Below are 25445 nucleotides of genomic sequence, written 5' to 3'. Positions count from 1 at the left end.
GGATTAAAACCACCTGGACTTCGGATTAACGTAAAGGGAAAGGGTGAAATTGTAGTTAACGGGCTGACATTATCGCGAAAGAATATCCCTCTGTTAATTGCGTTACAGCTGTAGGAAAGAAGAAATGTAATTTCAGTAAATTCTACTTTCTCCGGCTAAATGACAAGCGGAAACTAAATGTTGTGCTTTGAAATTAAATGAACACACACAATTGCGTGAGGAGCCTAGTAATCAGTGTTTGTAGAAAATTGATTAATTAGGTAATTATCTCTTGAAGTACAAATTAACGTGTGATATCTGAAATATTTGTAACAATATCTTTACTGTCTATACTTTAATTAAAATCATTGGAGTAATTAAATAAGGACCAGGATTGACTATAATGTAGATCTACACCATTCTAAAATTGTAAGATTCCAAAATTCTGGAATTTTAAAAGTTCAGAATTCTAAAATTTCAGATTTCCTACATTTAAAAAATATATACAAAAATTACTGCGAAAAAATAATTACAGAACAATTTCTTTGTCAGTAAAATACGACAAATAAATGTTCAATTATTTGATGTTATTGCAGCTGCAGCTATAACGTCCGGGTATACGAAGAATGGAATTCCATTGTCACGCGTGCAATTACAAGCGCGAAATTGTGTACTCTTTTCCCCCAAGTCACCCTAAAACCAGAATTCAGAGTACGCAGGAAGTAATACAAGGTCGTGTACATCCAAACACGTATAGGATTAACCCCAATGATGAATGGGAAGTGGAGTGAATTGTAGTCAACGTTAGTGAAGGTATCACCGAGGAGAGTGCTCGTGTTAATTACGTTGAGCTTACCGAGGAAAACGAATGCAATTTATGTGGGACAGTATTGTTTCCTGTTATGAAATTTTCTGAACTCAAATATATTCTTTTTTAAATAATTGCATTCTTGAAATTTACAGATCAAATTAGACACATGGCTATAATGTAGTAATTAACTTTACTAATTAAGTTACCAAGATAATTCGGTGCCTTTTCTTTATTTTAATTGAGGATATATTTTTAAAACGTCATAGTAATTGCAATTATTAAAGTAATTTTCAACTTTAAAATAATGATTAACCCTCGGAGGATGGACCATGGAGAAAGCCATGGATTAAAACTCATTTTAAGTTAATACCCTATACACTTTGTAAATTTGGGTCACCATTGACCCAGATCTCGCTATTCAATGGTTAAGACGTTGCAGTGCTAAACCGCTATCACTTTATAAGCTGACAGTAACTAAAAATTAATACACTACACTCTCGTTATATTGCCACGAAAGCGATTTAATATTTACACGGATTTTGAAACATTCTTGTGCCACTCTTCCATTATCATATTCTACTAAAAATCTTCCCTTTCCCCACCAAATGAGGGCTTGGAAGTTAGAAAAATTCTCCGCTCCTGCAGCCCTATCCGCGGCAATGTAACGAGAGTCTTCTGGAGGTCAATATTAACATATTCCCTTACCTTGACGGTCTCCTGAGGGGAGTACCTCGCAGGGCGTTGGGCTTGAGCCTGTGCCTGCAGGCTCATCGCTGTACCATATCTGCTATACCAAAAACTCTAGAAACAAAGAAAATTCACATACACTTTAAACAGTACATTAAAAGAACAATATAAATATATTAAGAACAGTGTGAAGAACAAAATTTTTTGAGGGTGAAATATTTTTTAAATATCAATGATAGAAAGTTTTTAGCTTTTATTACCATATTGAAACAAAACTCCAAGTTTTATATGAATTTTAAACAAATAGAGGTGACTGACAATAATAGTGATAACGAATAATTTATTTACTGTTTCCAGAAATATAAATTTTAAAAAGATTCTCCTCTAAAATTTACATTTTTTTAGTTGTCCCACTATCATTTTCAAGCAGCAATATCTGAAATTTTTTTAATAAATACGTTTTCTTTTATATCACATAAAATACACGAACTAAAGTTTTTATTTTATTACACAACTCGGTATAGAAAAATTTAGCGTCCAAAACTAAGATCCTTAGTTAATAACTTCGATAACCTTGTAGAAAAGCATAAAGAGAAGGGATTGTTACAGAAGATCTGGATAAAGTTCGAGCTTGAACAAGAACCGGAGCAAAGGGAAGCACAGAGGGTGCGTGGTTTGCTGGTTGGCCTGTCAATACGAAGAGCTACGTGACCCAGGTACCAAATGACACATCCGGTCGAAGGGACGAACTTTCTCGTCCTTTTCGACAACCATCTTGTTTTTCCTACATTCTTCTCGAGCGAGTAACTACTGAATTGTTCGATATTTCACCTAGCCGATTAATTGTATTAAAGAGAAAATTAAATTAAAATTATGCCTCTCTCCATGGTCCGCCATCCGAAGATTAAGAAATGGTAATGCTAATAAAATAATGAAATCAATGCTGTGATCTAAAACTTTATTACCGTTTAACATTTTGACTACCACGCTAGAACCATTGAAAATTCCATTAAGTATTGCTTTTGTCTTCACAAATCTTTTTTATGAACGACGATTAATTTTTAAAAAAATTCACCATATTTGAAGAGCTCTTAAAATTGAACCGTATATTTGTTTCAAACAAAAGAACTGATCGTTCTTGATAGCAAAGGGAGACGTTCCCGTCGCCGAAGAACATTAAATCCACAGAGATCCGATTAATAACGAAAGCAATTGACTGAGGATCAATCGTTTGTAAAGTTTCAAAGAAAGCCGCGCTTTTCACGGTACTTCAAGACTCTTTCAACTGGAGTAAAAAAGCGAAGGTGAAACGCGAGCGCAGAGGGTCTCTGATCGACGAACAAAACATGCGGTTCGTCGATTATTCGTTGACAAAAGAGGGAAAACAGGGGTTGATGAGAAAGACAGGGGGGGTAGGAAGAAGGATAGAGTGCAGAGAGGAGGAAAAAGGGAAAGCATAGTGAACGAGAGTGAATTCGACGCGAGAAAGAGACAGAGGGAGCACTCTCGCGATACGGGAAAGCTAATCGAGCGAAAAGCATAATTAATCACGCTGAATTTGTCGTGATTAACGACGATCGCGTTGTCCCCGCTGGCTGTGAGTCTAAACATCGTTAATACGCGACAAATGGACTCACCTATCGTTATTCCACCTATTCACAGATTCCACGTTACACCACGAACCTGTTACATGTTATTCGTAACCCTTTCTCTCGTCAATACTCATTAGCACATCCAATATTATTCCCAAATCGAAATATGAAATCAGGCGTTCAAAATTCCATCCCCAAAACATACCACAACTGTAATTAATATTTAAAGAAAATTTATCTTTACGTGTATTTTGATTATTATTAAATCGTTGCACTTATTTTGGAACATTGATAGTTTGATTTAATTCTAATACAAACTGTCCAGTTGAGAAAGAATCATCATACTAATTACTGTACATAATTCATAATGATTAAAAATATTGACGAAGAATTAATATTGTTAATATTAATGATACTCTTCCAAATAAAATGGGCCTACTTCTAAATAACAATATCCAATTTGACACGGTATTTATCCAGCCATCGATAAGGTGTTAAATAATTTAAAAAAATGCAGGTAAAATAAAACCGTATTTACGTTGCATACAAAACAGCCATGAAATCCCATAATATTCTCTTCCTCCTAATACCCTAATAATTGCTTCTGTCCTGTGGTTCGTCTTTTAGCCCAGCACCCACGGGAGCGTAAAACCGATGCCGTAACTAATCTTTCGGCATGCCATTAATCCATTTATGGCGTTATAATATGTATCCGGGAACCGTAAAACGTTTCGAGGGGATGAGACGTGGTAAGAGCAAAGCTGAACCAACAGAACTGCCAGAAACGTGTATTAGAGAGTACATATTCCCTGCTAGAGGATGTATTAAAATACGAGTGCACTTTGGACAGTGTGTACGGCTTGCGCGCGTGTTCAACAGTTCGAACATCGGTGTTCGAACTTTATGGTGTGGAGTATCATGGGAGGCAGGGTAGGCGAGTGTCGAGCCTCATTAGATAGCATGGGACCCCGTGCATCGTGAGGGGTTGCCGCTTGGGACTCGATGGAAGTGCGTACGCCGAACCGGAAACTAACGACCTTACCCCTACCTATACCGAACCTTTCTTTTCCGCCTACAATTCCGATTCTTCTCTTCGATCGACAGATGTACCGGCTCCAAGAGGAAAACGTTTGTTTTAAGGCTTTATCTGTCGATTGATGCGCGCTCCAACGAAATAGAAAACGGATAATGGACTCGGTTCTTGTTCCTTTCGAGCTACTGAATTCTAATGGTGTAGTTGGAATGGAAATTGCCACCATTCGTGTCAATATTTCGGTGAATATAAATGGGATACTTTAATGGATAATGTGGGGTTATTTCAGCAGTCGTATTTTTTAACATTTTAAATGTTACTTAACCTTTCAACAGCAAAGCCTTAGTTGATTGTAACATTTGTATCTTTGAACTATTTAATATTAGAAAAAATTTGATTTTCTTTTTATTCAATCAATAGAACATTTATATTAAAATTTAAAGAAAATAAAATTCAATATTAATGTTCCTTTAATTGAATAAGAACAAAATCGAATTTCATCTAATATTAATCTAATAATGTGATAAACACTATTTCTTTACAAATTAATAATTGTTTAAAAATTGGAGAAAGTAATCAGTACTTTCAACGTTGAATAAATGAAATTACTAAAAGAAAAGTATTCGAAAAAATTATCTGAAAATTGAACAGAAAGTATCATTCTATAAATGATACTAATTCCTTTCTTGCCATGAACTTAATTTGGAAATTTTTAATTTGGAAATGGTTTCCAATTTTAAATCTTTATAATAAAAAAAAATTCAAATCTAATTATATACGTAAATTAAGTAAACCACAAATTGGAATTAAATGAATATCTGATCTTTAATGGATTGAAACAGTTGCTTTAAACGAGTTGCACTATTACTGCAATTAATTGCAACAGGGAACAAGGAGGTATCGTTACGCACAATTTGCCAGGGAAATAACAAAACGGCTAAAAGTAAAATATTCCGTCTCGAGTGTCATTCTCATTAAACCACGGTGATCAAGACCCCCAGTACGTTAATTACATACTCACTTGTACATGCATGAAAGAGTTGCAACTTGGTTGCAACGCGTTTAACTGTGTTCGAAAACCACCGTGTACCCCATGTACATTTACATTATTTCATCGAACGTCAATAACGAAGCAATTAGCAGGAATTTCAGTAATGCTAGATTTTCTGACGCTTTCGAAACTCGCACAATTAAAATCGGCATGCATTCACGTTTCTCGTTTTAAGATCAATAATACGCCACATTGCGTATAATCAAATGAAATTATAAAACACATTTTTATACAACAATAACGCATGCATAAATTTAACTGTTAATGGGACGTTCAGAAACAAAATAAAATACTAATTACAAGTAACTTTATTCAAAAATTATATATTTAAAAAATACTTAATTACCAATTCGTCGAATAATTAATCTAAACTCTATAACAGAATCTCCATAGATAACTGTTTAAATCCAAACAAGCGGAAAGAAAATTTTATTTCTTCTTTTCCATGAAGATAAAAAAAGAAAAATGCAGAAGTTGCAAAGAAGATAGGACAAAATAATGCCAGACAAGTAAGGTGTCTTTGCATTTAATTAGACAGAGGAGCAACGCGGAAGCAGTAAAGTAAAGAAGACAAGGTTGGAAATCGCGAAACTCCCTATCGCACGGTAGTTATATGGGTAGTGTGCGTTGGAAAGAAATGAAACGGGACGGGAACATACATCGGTATGGGGTTTTCTGGTATGGTGTCGAGGGTTCGCGACTTGACAGTGATCGAGAACCGTGATGCTATCTTCGCGGCTCGATAACGACCAGCGGAAGTATCGCTTTAATCACTATATCCGAACCCCGTTCCCTCGGCACGCCATTGGATACCAGATCGTTTCTCATGTAACCTTGCAGTGACACCATGAAATTGGTCGCACTGTGATTCTTCAAATACCATGTAAGTACTTGTATCGACAATTAATCTCACTGGTCATTATATGTAATAAAATATTAATTGCAAGTATCAACCTTCGAATCGCTAAGCTAGCTCAATGGTGACTCAAACCTTGAAACCTATTACACAATGGTGCTTTAAACATCAGACACCCAAATTAAACAAAACTCCTCCGTGTATTGTAAAAATAATATTTAAAAAAATGATATATTACACTGGGAAAATATAAATGCAAAAATAATTAATTGTAGGTTATTAATTAAAACGTCTTTGTTAAAATAAAAAATCATGAATCACAATTGTATAATTTTCAACAACTTTCCTATGTATAATAAAAAGAAAAAGAAATTAACAATATTAAATGATTCATTTACCTTCTGAAATTCGCGTTAATAAATAATAAAAAAACGTGTTACTAATAGGAACATCGAGGACCATCCCGCAACCCTTATAAGACCGTTAGAACATCCTGAAAGAGAGGGGTAGGTCTATGATGCAAAAACTGAGATACAAACGCGTGTTAATTTCATAGAACGGAACAAGGTAGAGTGAGCAGGAAGAGAATGAGAAATAGGAGGTGGAGGAGGCACCATAAGGTCTGGAAGGCCTCTTATGCTATCGATCTGTCCCTACCTCGACGATGCCACGCTCTGTGCCACACCATGCACCCCCATGGAACACTATATTGTTCCCACTGGTTCGCTCGCTACCATGTCTCACGGTATTGGTGAACGTGTTTCTCTCCTGTATATATTTACGTGTGCGAGCACGCATTTCACCCACTACCGTGATCATGTGACGGTGCGTACGTATACATATGTACATTAACGTAGTGCGTTTATTTCCACGGGTAGAAACCATGGACCTCCTCACACCTGCCCTCAACGACACCATTGCGTCACGAGCTACGCAACACCCATGTCACCATAATAACCACCGAGGGTACACATATTCGATGGAGGAAGGTGCACTTGCAATTTTTTTTTACTGTATATACATGGTGGTATAATCAAAAAATTAATTCTAAGATCCTACAGCAAATATCAAATAAAATTGTTTCATATGTGACTTTGTTTGCAAAATAATCGATGAGAATTTTTTTATTATTGATGATACTGAGGTATACAGGATATCCCAAATTTTTTTGGTTTAATATTTTCAATATATTTCATGGTTATAAAAAAAAAACAAATAGGCTATTTGAAACTGTATTAAAATATCATAAAACAGCTTTGTTGATTACAATCTTTTTTAGACACCCTGTATATTGCACCTTATTAAATTCTTTTCACCATTTTTATGACAAAGTTTTAATATTCTGTACATGCCATGTACCAACAGACACATGTTTGTAACTCTGTTTGAAAAAGTATATTATGACTCATTTAACTTTTAACTACAGGCTTATATAATAAAACACATCGTGCAAGGTTTCGAAGGAGATTCATACCGCAAAAGGCAATCGTTACATCACGGAAAAATGTAATCATGCTGTGCATGTAACGCGCGAAATACGTTGCATAACTGTTTTCGTATCTCTTGAAAAGAATTCGGAGAGAAATGTTATCGTTAATTTAATCGATTCAGTTTTTGTTATCCTAATTACTATGACAAGTAAACTATTTTTATATAAATGAAATTTACCAGATCCCAGCAATTTTTACTTTAGAAAAACAAAAACCTGATCTAATTTTATTTAAAAATTAAGTAGTAAGCATAACTCACAATACTACTTTTTCAATCTAATTTTCTGACCATTTCTGTGGGCACCTAAGGGTCCCATTACACTCCCTAAATGGCAAAATGACCACGGTCCTAGTTAAGGGTTAAAAAAAACTGAATATGAATTTGATGTACCCGTAAAAAGAGGTCGAAAAGCACGGTAAACAGAAGTTATTCGCATGCAAAAGCACTCGGGAGGGTTGACTTTCAGGAACAAGGTTGCGCGATCCCGTCTGTCGTGTCCTGGCTTCCTTCCCCTTTGACGTGGACATATGGTATTCCACTTTTCATAGCGTTGTACTCGTGAGAAACGGAAAGGGACAGCCTATATAGGAGATCAGAATATTCGAACGAGGGAAAGAGAAATGCGATGGGGTAATCAGAGTTAGAAGAAGATGCGGAACGATAACGCGAATGTAACTGAGAAAGAGAGGAATATCGGTGAACGTTGAGGAACGAAGAGGCAACGAGATAACGGAGAGGATCCCTGAGAAAGATTAATATCTCTATCAGAGAAGTTCAGCAGAGCGGGCCATTTATCTACCTACGGAGCCTACAACACGCCCTATTTCGAACTCTTCCTCTCAACAAATCTTGCCAACAGTTCGCCCTTTGAAGAAGTTTATTTAACCCGCCACCCTGGAAAGGAAAATCTGTTCGTTGCCTTTGAAGAAATAAAAGAAGGGCGAAAGGAAAACGTACTCCACTGTCCAAGGTTTGCGAGGTGGTGATTCGACGACCGGATGTGACCGGGGAAATTCGATTTGACACTGGACGCAGTTTGGAAACAGCAGGCGGTTCGTTCCTAATAAATTCTGATTGATCTCATCTGTACCACGTGTCATGGAAATACGAAACGACAGGATAGGTGAAATATTCGATCACGTTCCGTTTGTTAGCAAGATTTATCGTATCGAGGAGAAGAAACCCGTACACTTGTTACGGTGAGGAACGATAAAATCGATTTTCTAAAATATTATTCAAGAGTGCTTAGCTTATTGTTAACACTCGGATGGCGGACCATGGAGAGAAGCACAATTTTAACTTAAGTTTATATTGTAAGCCCTACTGTTCAAGAATTTAATTACAGAATAAATTACTATATATCTCGAGTTTAATTAAAAATGATAGAAAATAAAATGGAATAGTGTAAGAAAGACTGCACTTTCTGCATAAGTGCAACGATGCACTCCTACTTTTTAAATGCAACTTCATACAAATCCATTTTTTAAAACATTCTACGTAAACTAATATCAAAGTATATTATTTTGTTGGCCAACACATTTGAATGCTATTCCTCCAACGAGAATACATGACGAAAAAAGGAGGGAACGACAAAAGTGATACAATAAACTATAATTTCAGATAACGTTAACGATCTAAAATATCCTGCAATAAGTAGTGACAAAATCGATTAAACACGGTCGGAGTGAGTAAATTAAACTCTATCTCTATCTTGACTAGTCTTTGCAGTGGAAGCAGTCTACGATTATGTCGCGACACACGCAATCCACTATATCAGTCCTACAAACTTTCCTGCACCCCCCTGGAGATACTCGGAAATGCAAAACATCGATAATACGTTGCATCGTGCGAAATTACTTTGATCTTAACTAATAACGATGCCTCGGTTAAAATTCTACTCATTTCCTGCCTCGTAAGATCTAAGATATGCAAATTACGAAACCTGCATTATATTTAAGTAAATAGCTGTTGTTTCCCCGTTAAATATACCATGAAGTGATTTATTATTGTTCGTCAGATTTCAACGTTGCATTCAGTAAATAATCATGATAACTGGACAAGATTGTCCGCGGTAAGCCGATCATTAATAACTTGGAACGTCACCAGGACCACCAACGAAGAAAGGAATCTTTTATCGTACCATTTAATGGCAAGGTCAAGCAAGCCAAGCTCGTTGACCCTACATATGGACATGAAAAATTTCTGTTGCATTCACCATTCGAAATTCCTTGTTACTTGTTAAGGAAATTTGACAACTCGGAAATTGAAAAAAAAAAACAAAAATTGAATAACGAAACCATTTTTTGTTCTGACAATAAAATGGTCCTGGTAGAGATTTGCGGGTGGCCGAAAATTCGAGTCGAATACCGGAAATTCAATTAAATCCGATTATACACGATAACATATGGAAAAACTTTTAAACTTAAAAATTGAAGATAAATCTGAAAAATCATCGAATTGAGTTTTGGATTCCGAGTTAATATTCGGGTATCCGAATTTTCGGATATCCGCACACCCTTGAGTCCTAGGAGTCAAAACACCCCCTTTAAAAAATTATGAATTCTTATATTTTATTGTGTATATTTAAAAAACCATAGAAGATGTGAAAAAAGAAAGGTTATCGAAATTCTACTCTAATACAGTTCAATGATTTTGAGTATAAAGGGAACGGTGGTCAATCCGAAAACACGAAACGCACCTTTCCTCCTGCGAGACCATTTCTCCTGAGGTGAGATAGCGCGGAAGTGCACACCGTGAAGCAAAGTACATTTGTACGGATGTCTTTATCGCTTTATGAGGCCCATAAAGTGCTGTTGTCGGTCGTGGTGCCTTTGTATCTCAACTGGTGCCAGTGAAAAGGGAGCGAGAAAGGAGCGTTTAGCCATTGTTTATGCGGCTCATTATGTATACCGTTGTCGTCGATGTTGACTCTTAATGCGTGTACGTACGAACGGAACAACAAGAGAAAAATGAAGAAAGGTGATTTATGAAGGTGCGTGAGGGAAAACGGTCCGATAACGAGACCGATTTAAGTCGATTCAAGCGCGTCCAATTCCCTACTGAATTCCCGACGGGGATTATTAACGATAGTTCCATGGTATATACAAACCATCATAATGGACTGGTAGATCGGGATCGACGCGCGTCGACAATTATCTAGCGACGCTGACATTAGTGGTCAATTTGAATAAAAATATTCTAGCTCAATACGGTAAGATCGTAGATCTACCCCTTTAAAAACATACGGTAAATAGGCGTTGGTAAGTAGTTAATTTTCCAATTTGAAAATTTTTAATTTTAGTATTTCTAAGTATCCAAGTTTGCAAACTTGAAAATTGTATATTTCTAAATTTCTGAATTTGAAAATTTGGAAGTTGAAAAATATGTAAATTTGGAACATTGGAATTTCTAAATTTCCCACTTTCCAACTTACCAAATTTGAAAATATGAAAATTTGATAACATAAATTATAAACTTCCAGCGAGCACATGCTCTGCCCATCACTGCCTTGTACCTCCCAAACTTTTACCCAAATTTCTATGTTAAAAATTTAATTTTACAAATTTATATAAGAATCTCACAGTTACTTAACTAGACCTCACAATGGAAGATCAAAAACTGGAATCTGCACGTTGCTCAGAATAAGTCACCGACATTTTACCAGCTTGACCGAACTAACGATGTTATTGGCCGTGTTCTCTGGCTATCGGCAGTGCGGATCGTTGGCACGACAGTTTCCGTGCACTCGCCGTTATATGTCGTTTAGGCAAGTCCAAGCGTCGCGATTTTTTCGGATATTGAAAAGATAAGGGACAGCACAGCCCGGAACAATGAATACGAGCACGGGAACGAGGTTCGCAAAGATCGCGAACCAGATAAATCATCATAACCTTTAGCCATCCATATCATAAATCCCATAAAGTACGAATACCGTTACCTCTACTCTGTGAGATCCTTTTCAAAATTCTAAGAAATTCTAATTTTAAAAAATTACATTGCTTAGGAATTATATTAATATTCTTGTACATATTTTGTAAGTTTGGGCCACGATTGACCCAGGCGCCGCTGTTCAAGTGTTAAATAATTCTTTGAAGAATGATTAGAAAAATACAACCGTGAATCATATTTTGTTGAAATACATGGAAAGTTGCATGTTGCGTTAGGGAATAGGTTGATCACGTGCCGAGTTTTATAAATGAACCTACCATGCACCGATTAGATTCATACGCTTGGATTCTACCACTAATTAACCAACCGGCAGTATCACGCACGCAGATTCTTGACAAGCCTAACGTATCTTGTTCAACTTCAACGATGGAAATCAATCTTAACTGATTCTATTTAAACTACATATCTAAATCTCAATACCTCTTGCAAAGTCTTTTTAAACAAGCACAATTTAAATAAAAAAACTTGAAATAATTATCTTTAAAATTTTGATTTTATAAAGCAATTCATAGGGAAACATTGATAGCTTTGGGTCAATCTTTAATTAATCTTTTGAAATACTCCAAGTGAAAGAGAAAAACACTTTTAATAATTATTAAGTGGATACGCAATACCGGTGTTGGGGGAGGGTGAAGTTACACCAATAATGTACTCGACGAATTATTGAACTCAATTTACTCGAAAATGAAAGCTCAAACGAAAAAAATTTATTACGTTTTTTTGGCTTATGTTTGCTCATAGAATCATCCTTTGCCCGGTTATGCTAACCGACGTGAGACACCCTGTATAATACCAAATGCAGGAAAATATATTGAAAATCTGTCTCTCCATCATCACAGAAGCAAAAATTTGGATTTCGTAAGAGCATCGAGAAAGAAGAAAACGAACCGATGAAGGAAAGATTGTAATGGTGCTAACAGATCCTTGGCACGACCCGTAAGATGAAAACCAAAAGGGACAGGCGGTACGAGGCAAAGTGGTCGCGAAAAGCAAGAGCAGAGAGAAGTTACTCTTGTAATTATGCTGCAGACGAATGCCAGAACATTCGTCACTTCCAATGTATTTAATGTGTGTGCGTTAAATACCCGCGACAGGCACGCTAGCCGTACCCGACAAACAGTCACGCTAACAAATTAACGCTGATGCGTTAAATGTTCGCGCCGAGTGCCAAGCCGGAAGATCGTGCCTGTTTCCTCTTCAAGTGGACGAGATCGGACGAGATGCGCTTTGATCTCTTTGAGCATCTCTGTAAAATCTCTTCCCTCTCGTTAAAACGTGATTAACACGTACGAAATCACGGCTCACCGAATGCGTCTTATCTTATCTGTGCGATGTAACTAACGAGGCACTGTATACATTTTTATACAATATGTACCTATGTACCTACTACTGCAAAATGGGGTAAATAAAAACAGCCATTTAATTTAACACGAATTTCTTTTCAATGCTAATAAATAAATATTAAGCCTGTATTTATTTTGAAGAAAAAATAATTTTTTTTTAAAGTCAAGAACGTAACCCTTTTCCAAAAAAACTTTTATTTTAATTAAAAGTTAATCTAACATCTAACTATAATTGTTATTATTAAATATAAATTTTTGTTCTGGAATATAGAAGTTAATCTATATTCGAAGATCTATATAAGAAGTTTGCGACGACAGAAACTAAAAGTCAGCGAAACAATAAATTAATAACGTTCTGACTAACCAAATGGCCAAATCGTAATTGTGAATAATCGATAGGAAAAAAAAATCCGTTGAAAAATACATATCTATGATTTTCAAGAAGAGCAATAGACACGAGACCAATTCAACTTTGTATTTACGTTCCACGAACGTGCAAAAACAAATTGGCCGGCGTCTACGCCCCTGAGTCTGTTACATTAATAATAATATCAGGGGCGAATTTAGAAACTTTGCTTGGTGGGAGAGGGGGCACGAAATATGTAAACGTGTATTTTTTAATCTTATTTTTCACGATTTTAAATTTGTCTTTTTCAATCTGCACTATCTCAAGGTGGTTATACAAGTTTATAATCTACCAAAAATCTTCAATACTGCGTAAGTTTTAAAACTGTCCCAACGAAAGATTATGAAACGAAGTTAAACGAGAAGGTTGACTGAGAGAAAACAAGAAAATAATATATTTGCATGCGTATACATGCTTATGCAGTCGTATTACGAATGCATTGACGACACAAAAAGAAAATACTCGTATATCTTGTAAGAAGAATCGCCAAATTTGGTCAGATCGATCGGGTACGAAGTTCAATAAAAACAAAGATGTATCAGGCAAAATGAAAATATCGTGATCAATAAATGTCACGAGTTTTCACTTTCGATCTATAAAAGAAAATAATGGCTCGATGAACGAGGAACGTACTTCTAGAGGTTAGACGGGAGAGAAAACTTTATCACGGTTAATCCGGCACGAAATAAGTATCGCGTTACAGTTTCGGGCTAAATAGCTTCTTCAGTTTCGCAAGTTTCTCATCTAAAATACACTTGCGGTGTTCTTAAGCTTATAGAATATGATTTATAAATAATTTTGTAAAAGTTTTCCCTCAAATGTTTCATTTTGTATAGAATTTACTGCATCTATTTTCAGAACTATTTATAATAATAGGCTTTGGTACACATTAATGTTTTTTATTTATAAATTTATAAAGAAATTTATTTCGTTAACCCTCGGACAGCGGACCATGGAGAGAACCCCAATTGTAATGTAATTCTATATTTAATATTATTTTTATTTTTTCATTTGACACAGTTCCTTTACAAATTATTCTTTCAATATATGACATTTTTTCGTTTAAAAATTATATATTTAACTTTTGGTTAATATCATTGTATATATTTTGTAAGTTTAGGTTATGATTGACCCCAAGTACGCTATCCAAGAGTTAAAACAATTAAGCAAAATATACTGAAAACGTATGAGTTTTTTGTATATTGCATATAAATATGTACACAAGTAAAAAATCATAATCCTCAAATAAATCAATATTAAAAAATAAATAATACTTTCTGGTTTATGTTCATGCATTTACTTACGTATGTTGTTTTATCCGATTCAAAAAGATGGCGGACAAAATTAAATGGCGGACAAAATTAAATGGCGGACAAAATTAAATGGCTGACAAAATTAAATGGCGTCGATGACGCACATATCAGTTCCGGAAGTGAGAATATTTCAGAGATTTTAAAATGATTTCCACTTTTTTCAATGGAAAATAATAAGATAAATTAAAAACAAGCTTAAAAAACATACAATTACATTTGGAGAAACGAAATTAACCTTAAAATCTTTCGAATGCTTCCACTTGCAGAACCGACACATGTAACACGTGATGTTCTATTTAACATCATTTAGTTTTTTGTAATGAAATTTTTTCTATTCTCAACCATTTTAAAGTTATACTTTGGCCCAGTTGCATGAAATACGTTATATTATGATGTTAAGTTTCATATCGCGCCATCAACGTTGATCGATATTGCACGACAATCGAAGCGTAACGGTCTTTTTATGATATTGACTACTTAACATCAAAACATACGTAGAATTATGTCATATTAAACCGTAATTATTAAAATATTTCTTGTAAATCAATACTGATGAAACTATTTCGATTTTTAATATTCAAAATATGATTCGTGATCTTATTCCCAATTTGACCTTGAAGTCTAGCGCAAATTTGAAAATTCACTAACCTATTTTATTTATCGATAATCTACATAAGAACTTGTCACAGATTTTCGTTTGTTTAAAAAAGAAACACAAATCAGTGTTCCATTGACTCTGATTACTTTTTAAAACTTGAATCATCTTTGATCTTTATTATGACGCAGTAGAATAACGACAACCTTGTCATGTATAAACTATAGAACTAATGATAAATCTTTACATGTCTTACTTACTCTAATAATATAAAAAAGACTCACCTGATTATAGCAGCATCTTATGCTAATTTACACCACGCAGAGGACCTCGTGTTGTCAGTTGTCGCTGATATGTTTAAATTTCCTTGAACACACACGCACGCACCTACCCACGCACTTGTCACGATATGTATGAATTGCAGTTTAACGAAAATTTGGACCACGATGGAACGCGATAAAGGACGGTTCGCAGTCAAGAATAAGTAAAAACGAGAGTGACGGAACCGGTGGGAAGCACAAAAGAGGTGAGCGGCGAACTGCGTGGTAAGCAGCCACCCTCACGGTAGGCGCGCGAGTCTACGACTGAACCTACTGGATTCGTTACCGGCGACGTGCGCCGACATGATCACTCGGGCCTACTCGTCCTTTACCGAACACCATACACGACGCTTTCGATCGGGATCCTTTTGAATTTACACTTTCATTTATTTTCCCTCTTGTATTCTGAAAAATACATTTAAAATAAATTATATAAAAATATATTCGTTAAATCAAAATCAAAATTATTTGTAAAAAATGCAACTACTCATCGTTATCTTACTTCATTTATCGATAGTATTGCAAATCCATAAAAGTGCGGGAAATTGTTCAAATTTAAAATAGTATAATGATAAAACATAATTTTAAAAACACCGAATTAATTACAAAATACTATTTACAAATGGAATTAATATTGTTTTAGGACAATTACAAAACAACATTTCTTAAAAGCATTTGTAACTTGTCTTTTACTGAATTTTTCGACAGAAATAAATTGAGTACAATTTTTAGCCAGGTAAAAAATGCGCGTATATATTTAACACGCTTACATCAAAGACAGTTAAAAGAGAATTAAAATGAATGTAGATAGAAAAAAAATAGCAAGGAATATGGATGAAGGATTTACGGTATATGTATGTAAATACATGTACAAGTATATAATAATATAAATAGTAAATAGGTTTCAATATTTGGCGTAAATCACTTTTAAATTTCTATATAACTTATAGTAATACCATGTATACAATTACAAATTAATTGTGCTTACAATAGAAAAAGTATAATTATCATCTATTTTATATACGATTTGAATCTACTGTGAAATTTTATGATAAATTAATATTTCACGTGTAAATTACGAATTACGAAAGTGTTTAGCGATGATAAATAATATTTTACGAATCTCTTACTTATGTATATATGTACACAATTATAGTAATGATATCATTAAAAAATATGGAAATTACAGTTACAGGGTAACCACAAAAGTACTTTCAAGCGACAAAGGGAGAAAGACGCGCAAGAAGTGTACAACACACAATTTCTACAAAAATATGAAAAGCGTTTATGTGTTGAATCAATTCTTTGTTCGTCAATTCAACATTACGTTTCCCTAAAAGTTATCTGATCTACTTTTATTGCTCTTACAATACCGCCAGTAATATTTTATAAAAATATTTATTCTTGCATTAGTCAAATTGCTTTTGAGCAAGCATATGCAACAAGTTAAGCAAATACCTATAATCGTTCGCACTGTCGCCCTCTGTCACTTGTCTCAAGGACCTCTGGCATCATTAATACAGTTTTCATCTCGTACCTACGATTTTGTCTCTCTATTTTGCTTACGTCTCATTGAAAACGAAGCAATAACTACAATTTAGTTTAATTCGACACTTGTACTACGTACAGTAATAGAATATCGAGTATAAAATAAACTACTTAAATGCATTTGGCATGTCTCGTTTATGTGTGAAGCTCATTTGTTCTAATCTGAATTATTGATTAACATCAATGTCTGGATAGATCTATGAACAAATGACGTCACTTCCTTGGTTAAATTGATTTTGCACTTAGATTAAAATAATTATTACAACTTTGGAGTTTTCTTGCAGGGAAGTCCCACGCTGATGATTATCAATGTATAAATACAACTACTTATGTATATTTATTTTGTCCTACCGGGTGTTAATGTTGAATTTACAATGTCAGATCTGATGTGAACACACTGCTTATTTGTTCTGCTTCTACTGGCAACTGTTGTATTATCTACAATTGATCTGCGATTTTTTACATTTTTCTTTTCATCTAATTCTGAAACATCATCTTTTTGTCTATTCACATCTGATAATTTTCCATTACTTTGTTGATCACCTTTGCACATACCTTTACCGATCTTTGTTTCACTTTCATAATTCTTTCTTAAAGGCTGTGGAGTATAATATAAACTGAATCTTTTCGGTTTTGAGCTTTGTTTCTGTTTTTCATCCCGTAATTCATCAGTGGAACTGAATTTTCTGCCTACTCTAGTAGTAACAGAAGTCAATTTGTCGCTCACTAAAACAGATTCAGAATCTTTCTTTGCGGAACAAGATGAAAAGCAGCTAAATCTTTTATTTCTTGCTGCTGCATCAATTTTTGGTGTGCATTTTTCTCGCCTGAATTTCACAGCTTCGTTCTTCACAAATTTTGATTCATCTCCTGTTCTTGGACTATTCTTCCTACTACTCAAAACATGTATTTTAGAAGGTTTTGATGCATTTACTTTTAAAGTAGTTGAAGTTTGCAATATTTTTGTTGCCGACTTTTCTTGATTTGTTAAAGGGAAATTTTCTATGTAGTTCAATTTCAATAATTCATTTTCACAACCGTTTTCATTTGGATCATACATGTTACGAGTTTTCAGTTCTTGATTATAAGAAAAGCAAACGTTTTCAAAGCTATCTGTTGACTCCATACTTTGCGTGGAACTCGATCTTTGATCCTGTGTTAATTGTGCAAATTGAATATTTACAAAACTATCTGACGTTTCAATGTCGTTACTCGAACTGCCAGTTAAACTATCGGTTGAAGAAAAAACTGTATTGCAATTCTTCATATCATCATTCTCGAGTTTTGAAGACATTTTGTCTGGAAATATTGCATTTTGATATAATGCATGTTTTCTTCTATATTTCTGTCTATTTGTCCCAGAATTAACAGATTTGGGTGTTTCAAACACGTGTACATTGCTATTAATCGATATATTTGGAGCAATAGGTGAAGTACAATTAATGTCACTAGAGAAATTCTTATTTCTCCTTTCGAAGAAGGATGCATTTTCTTCGACCGGGTTGCTTTCACAACCCGTACTAATTTTAATTGAAGGAACATTCTGATAACTACTTATTAACACTGAATTATCCATCTGCACTGCTAAATTAGCGTTTTCATGAATACTGCTTAAAGATGAGGTTTTACTATGTGATGATTTTAAACACTGTTGATGAACTTGGTTTTCATTTAAATTACTTATAAGATTATTCATAGAGTGACTGAGATCCTGGATATCTTGTAAACAATCTGCACTAAGCGACACAGGTTCTTCGTCACTACGATTTCCATTATTAAGATCATTTTCGTTAGAACTTGATTTTTCTTGTTTCTGATCTGCATCGTGTAACAAGTCAATATTTTCTGATTCCATTGTTGATAAGGCTTCAATCCATTTGTTTTTAATACTTGGTTTGTTATCAGGTCCACTATCAACTTCATCCTGTGAACTGCTACTCTCAACTGGATTCTTGTAGTCAAACTCAAAGGTTGCTAATCTTATCGGCTTACGCTGCTGATCCCAGTATTGCTCCGGCGGGTTGGTAGGTGTTGTTGCTGTGCTCTGCTCGCCTCCTAGAAAGCTCTGTTGATATACAGAGGCGGGACAAAAGAAAAAAAGAAGCATGTCTACAGATACAGCAAAACACTACAGAAGCTTTCCTAGCATTGTATTTAAAAAGCAAGGGCAAAGCTGTATAATACATGAGCGGTGGCAGTGTACTTTAACTATTTTCATAATAAAGAATGACAATCGATAAGCAAATAGATAAGAAAATACGTATAACCAAAATACAATACCTCTATGAAATTAAAAGAAGAAATTCACTATAGGCTTACTATGCAAATTTTTTATTTATTTTCAATTAAAAGAAAATACTAAATAAATATAGATAAGCCATGCGGGAAAATTTAAAAGAGGTCTTCTATCAACAATGAACATATAATGACAGTTACCGCGAGCCATGGATGATCGAGTACATCTTCTGCACTGAATCTTAATTCTGGTTGAGCTTGGAGCATGTTTGAGATCAACTGTTTAGCAGAGTCTGACACGTTATCCCAATATGGAGGTGTGAATTCATACTGACCGCTTAAAATACGTTCAAATAATTCTTCTTGTTCATTTTCAGGTGAAACAAATGGTGGAAAACCACAGAGTAAAATGTATAATATTACACCAGCTGCCCATACGTCGATCTGAAATAATTTAATTGAAAATTAATTTTTTTATTTTATTTTTTAAACTTTAATTATTAAATTAACAGTTCAAGAAGTCGATGTACTTTTAAACCGTATCCAGTTTCTGCAAGAATTTCTGGTGCCACGTATGTAGGTGTACCACAAACTGTGTACAAGGGTTCTCTTACAACTTGAGCAAGCCCAAAGTCACCTAACTTTAAACATCTAACGTGACTTCCATCCATTTCTACCAGAAGATTCTCAGGCTTAACATCGCGGTGTACAATATGATGTGAATGCAAGTAAGCTAATGCAGATGTTAGGTGTCCAATCATTACACAAGCTTCCAATTCTGAGAATTTTGTGGCTGCAGCAATTGCATCAAACAAATCTCCACCCTTAAGTAACATAAACATATAATATTTTTATTATTTACTTTAAATTTACGACATTTAAAATATAAAATGTTGTTATGTAAACATACTTTTACAAGTTCCATAACTAAAAACAGTTGATCAGTTGTCTCTTGTTCAGCAACCAAACTAATAATATTCGGATGACAAACTTGTCGTAAAATTGCGACTTCACTTGCTAACATTGTTTCTTTACCTTGACATTTATACTTATCTACAATTTTCATCGCGTATTCTGCACCTGTAGATCTACAAAATATTGGTATTAAATTTTCTACAATTCTTTGAACTTATGAACATTTAATTATTTAAAGCACTCACTTATGAATGCAATGTCTAACAACAGCAAAATTGCCATCTCCAATTACATGACCAACTGCATAGTGTAAACGGAGCGGTTGTGGCAACATCAATGAAGAAGGACTAGGTGTCCGGACTTGTGGTGTAGTAAGTACTTTTTTTCCAGATTTACGCGGCATTTTAGGCATGGGACCGCTCTGCCTTTTTGATATCCACGGACATCTTTTAAAGCTCTGAACACTTTTAGATTCTTCGAAATCTAATTCAAAATCTTCTTGACTTGACTTTTCAGAACCATAAGCAATAAAGATGTCATCATTTTCAAAAAACTGTTCCAAACAGGTAACCTGTTGCCCTGAGAGGGTATAAACTTTTCTTACTGCTCCAGAATCTAATTTAACTGCCTCTGTGATTGCTTCCATTGCATGTTCTAAACTTGGTGCATTTCTTTTATTTAATAGAAGCCGTACAACTTTACGAGGTTTTGTACCATGGCGAATTAAAGTAATTATTCTAGCTTTTACACATAATGGTATTGCACTTATTTGTCTACCAGTACTAACTGGAAATTGTGGTAGTCCAGTTAATGAACTGCCTCTTTTTACTTTTGTGGATGAATATTCTACTTTCTTAAATATTTCTCCTTGTCCAGATACAACATAACATTTACCATCCTCCAAGTCATTGATGTTTTGAACCTTTTTTCCATCCATAGTATAAATTGCTCTAACTCCATTAGGTAAAGTAACACTGGATATTAAAGCTCTTGTTAAATCTGAAGCTAAACTATCAAAACTGCGATATCTCTCTGCAGTCACAGCCATCACAATGCCAGTATAAAACTTATCTCCATTTCTATAAAACCTCACTCTTTTTGCTTTTTTGGTAGGTGGTGTTCTGAGAACATTCAAAGAATGTCGTGTACTAATATCCAATATTCTTTCATCCAAACTCACTATAGTAGGTGAATTTATTTCTTCACTTCCAGAAAAATTGCTATCACCAGATGGTGAAGCACCTTGACTCAATGGTTCTTCCATCATCCTGAATGAAAAATAGTATTTCATGTATTCAATTAGGTCAAGTATGACAAATTAAGAGAAACAGATATAAACACAATTATTTGCTCTCAATCAGAAGTTTGGTACAATGAATTACAGATACAGATTAAATATAAAGAACGCAATAAAATTTTCTCAATTTCAGTTAAACATTCGAAAATTCGTTAACGTAACTGTAGCGCAACAAAATATTTATTTGCCTTCCTAACCTATTTAACCTTCTCTAATCCCATTCATATGTATACAAATAAAATACATAAACAAACAGTAGTAAACAAAGTCATTTGTTAGCAATATAAGTTTATTAACGGTTAATAAGTTTATAAACATTTACCTACTCAGTAAGCAGAATGTGCTTCTAAAAAACAGATGAAAAGCCAAGTAATGAACGAATGAATCACCACAGAGCTGACATTTTCATAGCAACCATGACGCAAATACTAGATAATAAAAGCGAGTACTCTCGCTTTCGAATTGCACTAATATAATTTCCCTTTCTATACTTCTAATTCGCATACAATGATTTACGTTTCTATCGCAACACACTAATTTTTGTTTTCTATGCACAGAATAGTTTGACCTGCCAAACTCTATAAATAAAGTGGCTTGTCAAAGAGAAACCGGGAGACCAGAACCGGAAGTAGAAACAAATTAGAAGGGTGGGACAAAAAACCAAACGCTTAGCGGGTTACTTCCTACAAATTTAATCAAGATTAATTAATACCCATTTACGCCTATTACTTTATTATTACAATGAACGGTTCAATTTGAATATTTCATTGCGCATTATAAATCGTTATAATGAAATATTTTCGTAAATTCCATTTATGGAATATATTAAAAGATGAAACTTTTCTGAGATTAACGAAGATTATGAGTTACTATGTGTAACCAATAGTCTAATTAAAACAATCCAAGGTTATAGAGAAATATGCATGTAATTCAATTAACTTATTTTTGCAAGATTTTAAAGTTTCTAAACTATTTTTTAAATTACCCAAAATTTGAAAATCGATCGGTAAGATATAACAACTACATATCTATGTACAACGATAGAGGGCAATGTAATGATTAATAGTCATTTTAGTTGTTTGTCTTGATTGCTTATATTCTTCAGTTTACGTGTTTTAATCGTGAAATGTAAATATATTTAATAATTAGTACTACAGACATGGAAAAGATACTTCAATTAAAATTATAGTAGCATGTAGTGTATAAAATATTGTAAAAAAATTAAATTCTTCAAGTCCTCTGGTAGCCGTGATCGTCTAGTGGTTAGGACCCTACGTTGTGGCCGTAGTAACCCAGGTTCGAATCCTGGTCACGGCAATGTCTGGCAAAATGACATTGTCACGGTAGAGGAATTTTTTTTTCACTTCTTACTTTTTTGTGTACAATAATTACATTCATTACAATTTGTATCTAAAAATGAAAGTATTAGATTTTAATCGACTACTTGTAATATTCTTTATAGATGGAAACTTTTCATCTCGATTTAGTATCTTTATTGTTTTGTGTATCGCGTAATTCACAAGTACACGTAAGTAACGTCTTCACATTAATGTGATATACCCAATTTTTAAATGACTGGCAGGTATTGTCGTGAAAAACAAAATCCTACAATAAACATTTTCGGTTTTAAACGCCTTCTTTGAAGATATGCAGTATACCTGGAGGGCAATCTGTTGATTCGTACCTGGCGCTACGATCGAGAAAGAGATAGCTTTAGAAGCGATCCAGCCAGTGCCGTAGCACAGCAGTGCCGAAGCAAAGGTGGTTCGAGTGGGTGGGGGACAGTTCACAATAGCGAGCGACGTTCTCCAGAGAAGCCGCAGTCTCGCTCGGTGTGTGTGTATCGGCGGTCGTAGTCGCGCGGGCGGATGTGTCACGGTGAAGGAAGCAAACAGTCATTTTACAGTGTGTGGAAAGCAAAAGCGTGTATTTTTCCTGGTTGAAACGTAAAGCAAGAGAAACGGTGACGTGCGGTGATCGAGGATGTCTCATCGCGAGTAAACGGGCAACGAGAGACGCCGTAAGTGCGCGGGTGTCCTTTAGTTCAACTCTGTAGATCTCAAGACCGGTGGACGAAAATGCGGGCGCGATACGTCGTGGCAGGTGAGTAAGACCCAGGACATGTTCGCCATTCGTGCGGCGTTCTTGGATCGTGATTTCCTCCGCCAGCGCCACAGGCCCCGAGATCCTTTCGCGATCCACGATCCAAGACGCAAGCGCGAATCCTTTCTTAGGTTAGTTAAATTGTCATCGATCAGTATCAATGTGCGTAATGCATTGATTCTCGATCAAAATTATTTTCAAAATCTATCCGTGACGCGTAATCCACGCTGCATCGCAGTTTGAATTTATACGTGGATCGTTGCAAACGAACCGAGAAGCGTCGAATCAGTGGTGACAGGTGGGGATGCCGCCCTGCCAAACCGTTCCGCACACCTGATCGTGTCTACCTGAAGTACTGTTATATCTCCGTGTTATGCTAGGATAGAACTAAAATATACGTCGTTCTGCTTCATGGAATTCCGGGCATAACCTTGGCAGTCTTTCCGTTGACGTTACTAATTCCTTACCCGGTTTCTTGTATTTTCTGACTGTTCGTACGAGTTTTATCAGAAAAGAACGTTCGTACTAGTTGTACAGTACACTGTACGTTTCCGTCGAGTTTCTCTGTTGATACAAGTTCGTAGACCGTGAACAGTGGAACACACTGCGTAAAATAATGATTGCGCTCGATGTTGGTCCGTGTATAATACTGTTGAAGTCTCCGCCTCGAGCTATTCCACCAATTCTTGGCCCTCGAGCGTTAATTTTCATTCACGCTATTGTTTGACGTTACTGCACGGATAAAGGAATTGAACTTAGAATTGCATGAGTCTGATCGATAATGTCGGTGCAATGACCGACGTAGTTTCTTAACAACTGAAATACATACATAATCGTAAAAGGAAGTTTCATTCAATATCCTTTGACGAATAAAGTATTTCATGGAAAGTAAACACTTTATCGATTCCGATTTTTTTAAAGCTATAATGGTTATTAACCCTCGGACGTCGGACCATGTTCCATATTATTTTAATTTTCTAAATTTTACACTGTTCCTTTAAAAATTATTCTTCGAAAGATTTTCAATATATAAAACCCTTCGTTTAAGAATTATAATATTCTTGTATATATTTTTTTAATTTGGGTCACGATTGACCCAGACTCAGCTGTTTAAGGACTAATCATAAATGATAATTAATTTGAAAAAAAGAAAGAATAAAAGTTTAAGAATAGAATATTGAAGAGGAGATTAATAATATAATGATTTTTAATATAAAAATTAATTAAGGACTAAGTTTTCTTTATTCACATTTTAGTAAAAATGCAAGGAGAAATGAACTTTTCTCATTTTGAAAAGTCACTTATTGCCGGTTAAAACGAATAAAACTTCGTTATTAATATAAAATTCAAGAGTTTTATGAAATATAATAAGTGTTCGAAGACTATCAAGCGGTATTGTACGTAATACTCGGACTCGCAAAGTAGACCAGCAGAAATATCGATCGTCTTAAATCTCATTGTGATATCTTGCATTGTTTCCCCTTTCGTTGTTTCCCTTACGCGTAAAAACGAACGCGTGCTCACCTGACGTAAAACTTTATTAGAATAACTCATCGCTATAGTTACTTTTGTTTGATACCTTCTCCTGGATGCGTAATTTCATTCGTGAAAGTCCATAAACCGCGTTCAGTCACGAGAAAGCAGTCGATTTTTACACGTCGTCTCACGTAATTGGTGGTATGACTCAAAAAGTTGAAAATAATTTTTTTTCATACATTCATTGGCGATATGCACGTTTCTATAGTACTTTCCTTATATTAAAAAATCTGTAAGAGCAAAATTCTACTAATGCTAATTAACTCTCCAATGACGGACCGTGAAGAGAGGCCCAATTCTAATATAATTCATTGTACATGTTTTATAAGTTTGGGTCACGATTAACCCAGGCCTCCCTGTTCGAGGGTTAATCAAAGTGATTCTCC

The 25445-nt window shown here is 34.9% G+C and overlaps 3 protein-coding genes and 1 non-coding gene across 8 annotated transcripts in view; 2 read left to right on the top strand and 2 right to left on the bottom strand.

The window, feature by feature from the left end:
• sick (sickie) overlaps positions 1-15687 on the bottom strand; it is a 181638-nt gene extending 165951 nt beyond the window's left edge. Inside the window, exons 1-2 of one of the 2 annotated variants that reach the window (XM_034326691.2) lie at positions 15390-15687; positions 1496-1591 (exon numbers count right to left, since the gene is read on the bottom strand). In XM_034326691.2, coding sequence (XP_034182582.2) covers positions 1496-1561 — 66 coding nt within the window. In that variant the 5' untranslated portion in view covers positions 1562-1591; positions 15390-15687. Of the gene's footprint in view, positions 1-1495; positions 1592-14501; positions 14523-15389 lie in introns of those variants that run through there. The other variant, XM_076693414.1, reaches the window with a different exon arrangement.
• Positions 15688-16820: 1133 nt separating this feature from the next.
• On the bottom strand, positions 16821-22065 carry LOC117605189 (uncharacterized). Of its 2 annotated transcripts, none has more exons than XM_034326200.2 (6): positions 21743-22065; positions 20369-21391; positions 20119-20296; positions 19739-20032; positions 19410-19652; positions 16821-19038 (listed from the first exon to the last, which is right to left on the bottom strand). In XM_034326200.2, the coding sequence occupies exons 2-6, from the start codon at positions 21388-21390 to the stop codon at positions 17311-17313; spliced, it is 3465 nt and encodes a 1154-aa protein (XP_034182091.2). In that variant the 5' UTR covers position 21391; positions 21743-22065; the 3' UTR covers positions 16821-17310. The 2 variants fall into 2 exon arrangements, with proteins under 2 accessions (XP_034182091.2, XP_034182092.2); XM_034326201.2 differs by having other exon boundaries at positions 21747-22065.
• Positions 22066-22665: 600 nt separating this feature from the next.
• TRNAH-GUG (transfer RNA histidin (anticodon GUG)) lies at positions 22666-22737 on the top strand. The gene has a single exon. It is a non-coding gene; the product is annotated as a tRNA-His (tRNA).
• A 474-nt stretch (positions 22738-23211) lies between these two features.
• Positions 23212-25445, top strand: part of crb (cell polarity complex component crumbs) — a 34284-nt gene continuing 32050 nt past the window's right edge. For all 3 annotated transcript variants that reach the window (XM_034326031.2, XM_034326032.2, XM_034326030.2), the window contains exon 1: positions 23212-23523. In XM_034326031.2, coding sequence (XP_034181922.1) covers positions 23499-23523 — 25 coding nt within the window. In that variant the 5' untranslated portion in view covers positions 23212-23498. The remainder of the gene's footprint in view (positions 23524-25445) is intronic.

The sequence above is a fragment of the Osmia lignaria genome, chromosome 3 (genome assembly GCF_051020975.1).
Source record: "Osmia lignaria lignaria isolate PbOS001 chromosome 3, iyOsmLign1, whole genome shotgun sequence".
Taxonomy (NCBI): Eukaryota; Metazoa; Arthropoda; class Insecta; order Hymenoptera; family Megachilidae; genus Osmia; species Osmia lignaria.
The sequence above is the reverse complement of the archived record's forward strand: the minus strand, read 5'-3'. Positions and strand labels throughout refer to the sequence as shown.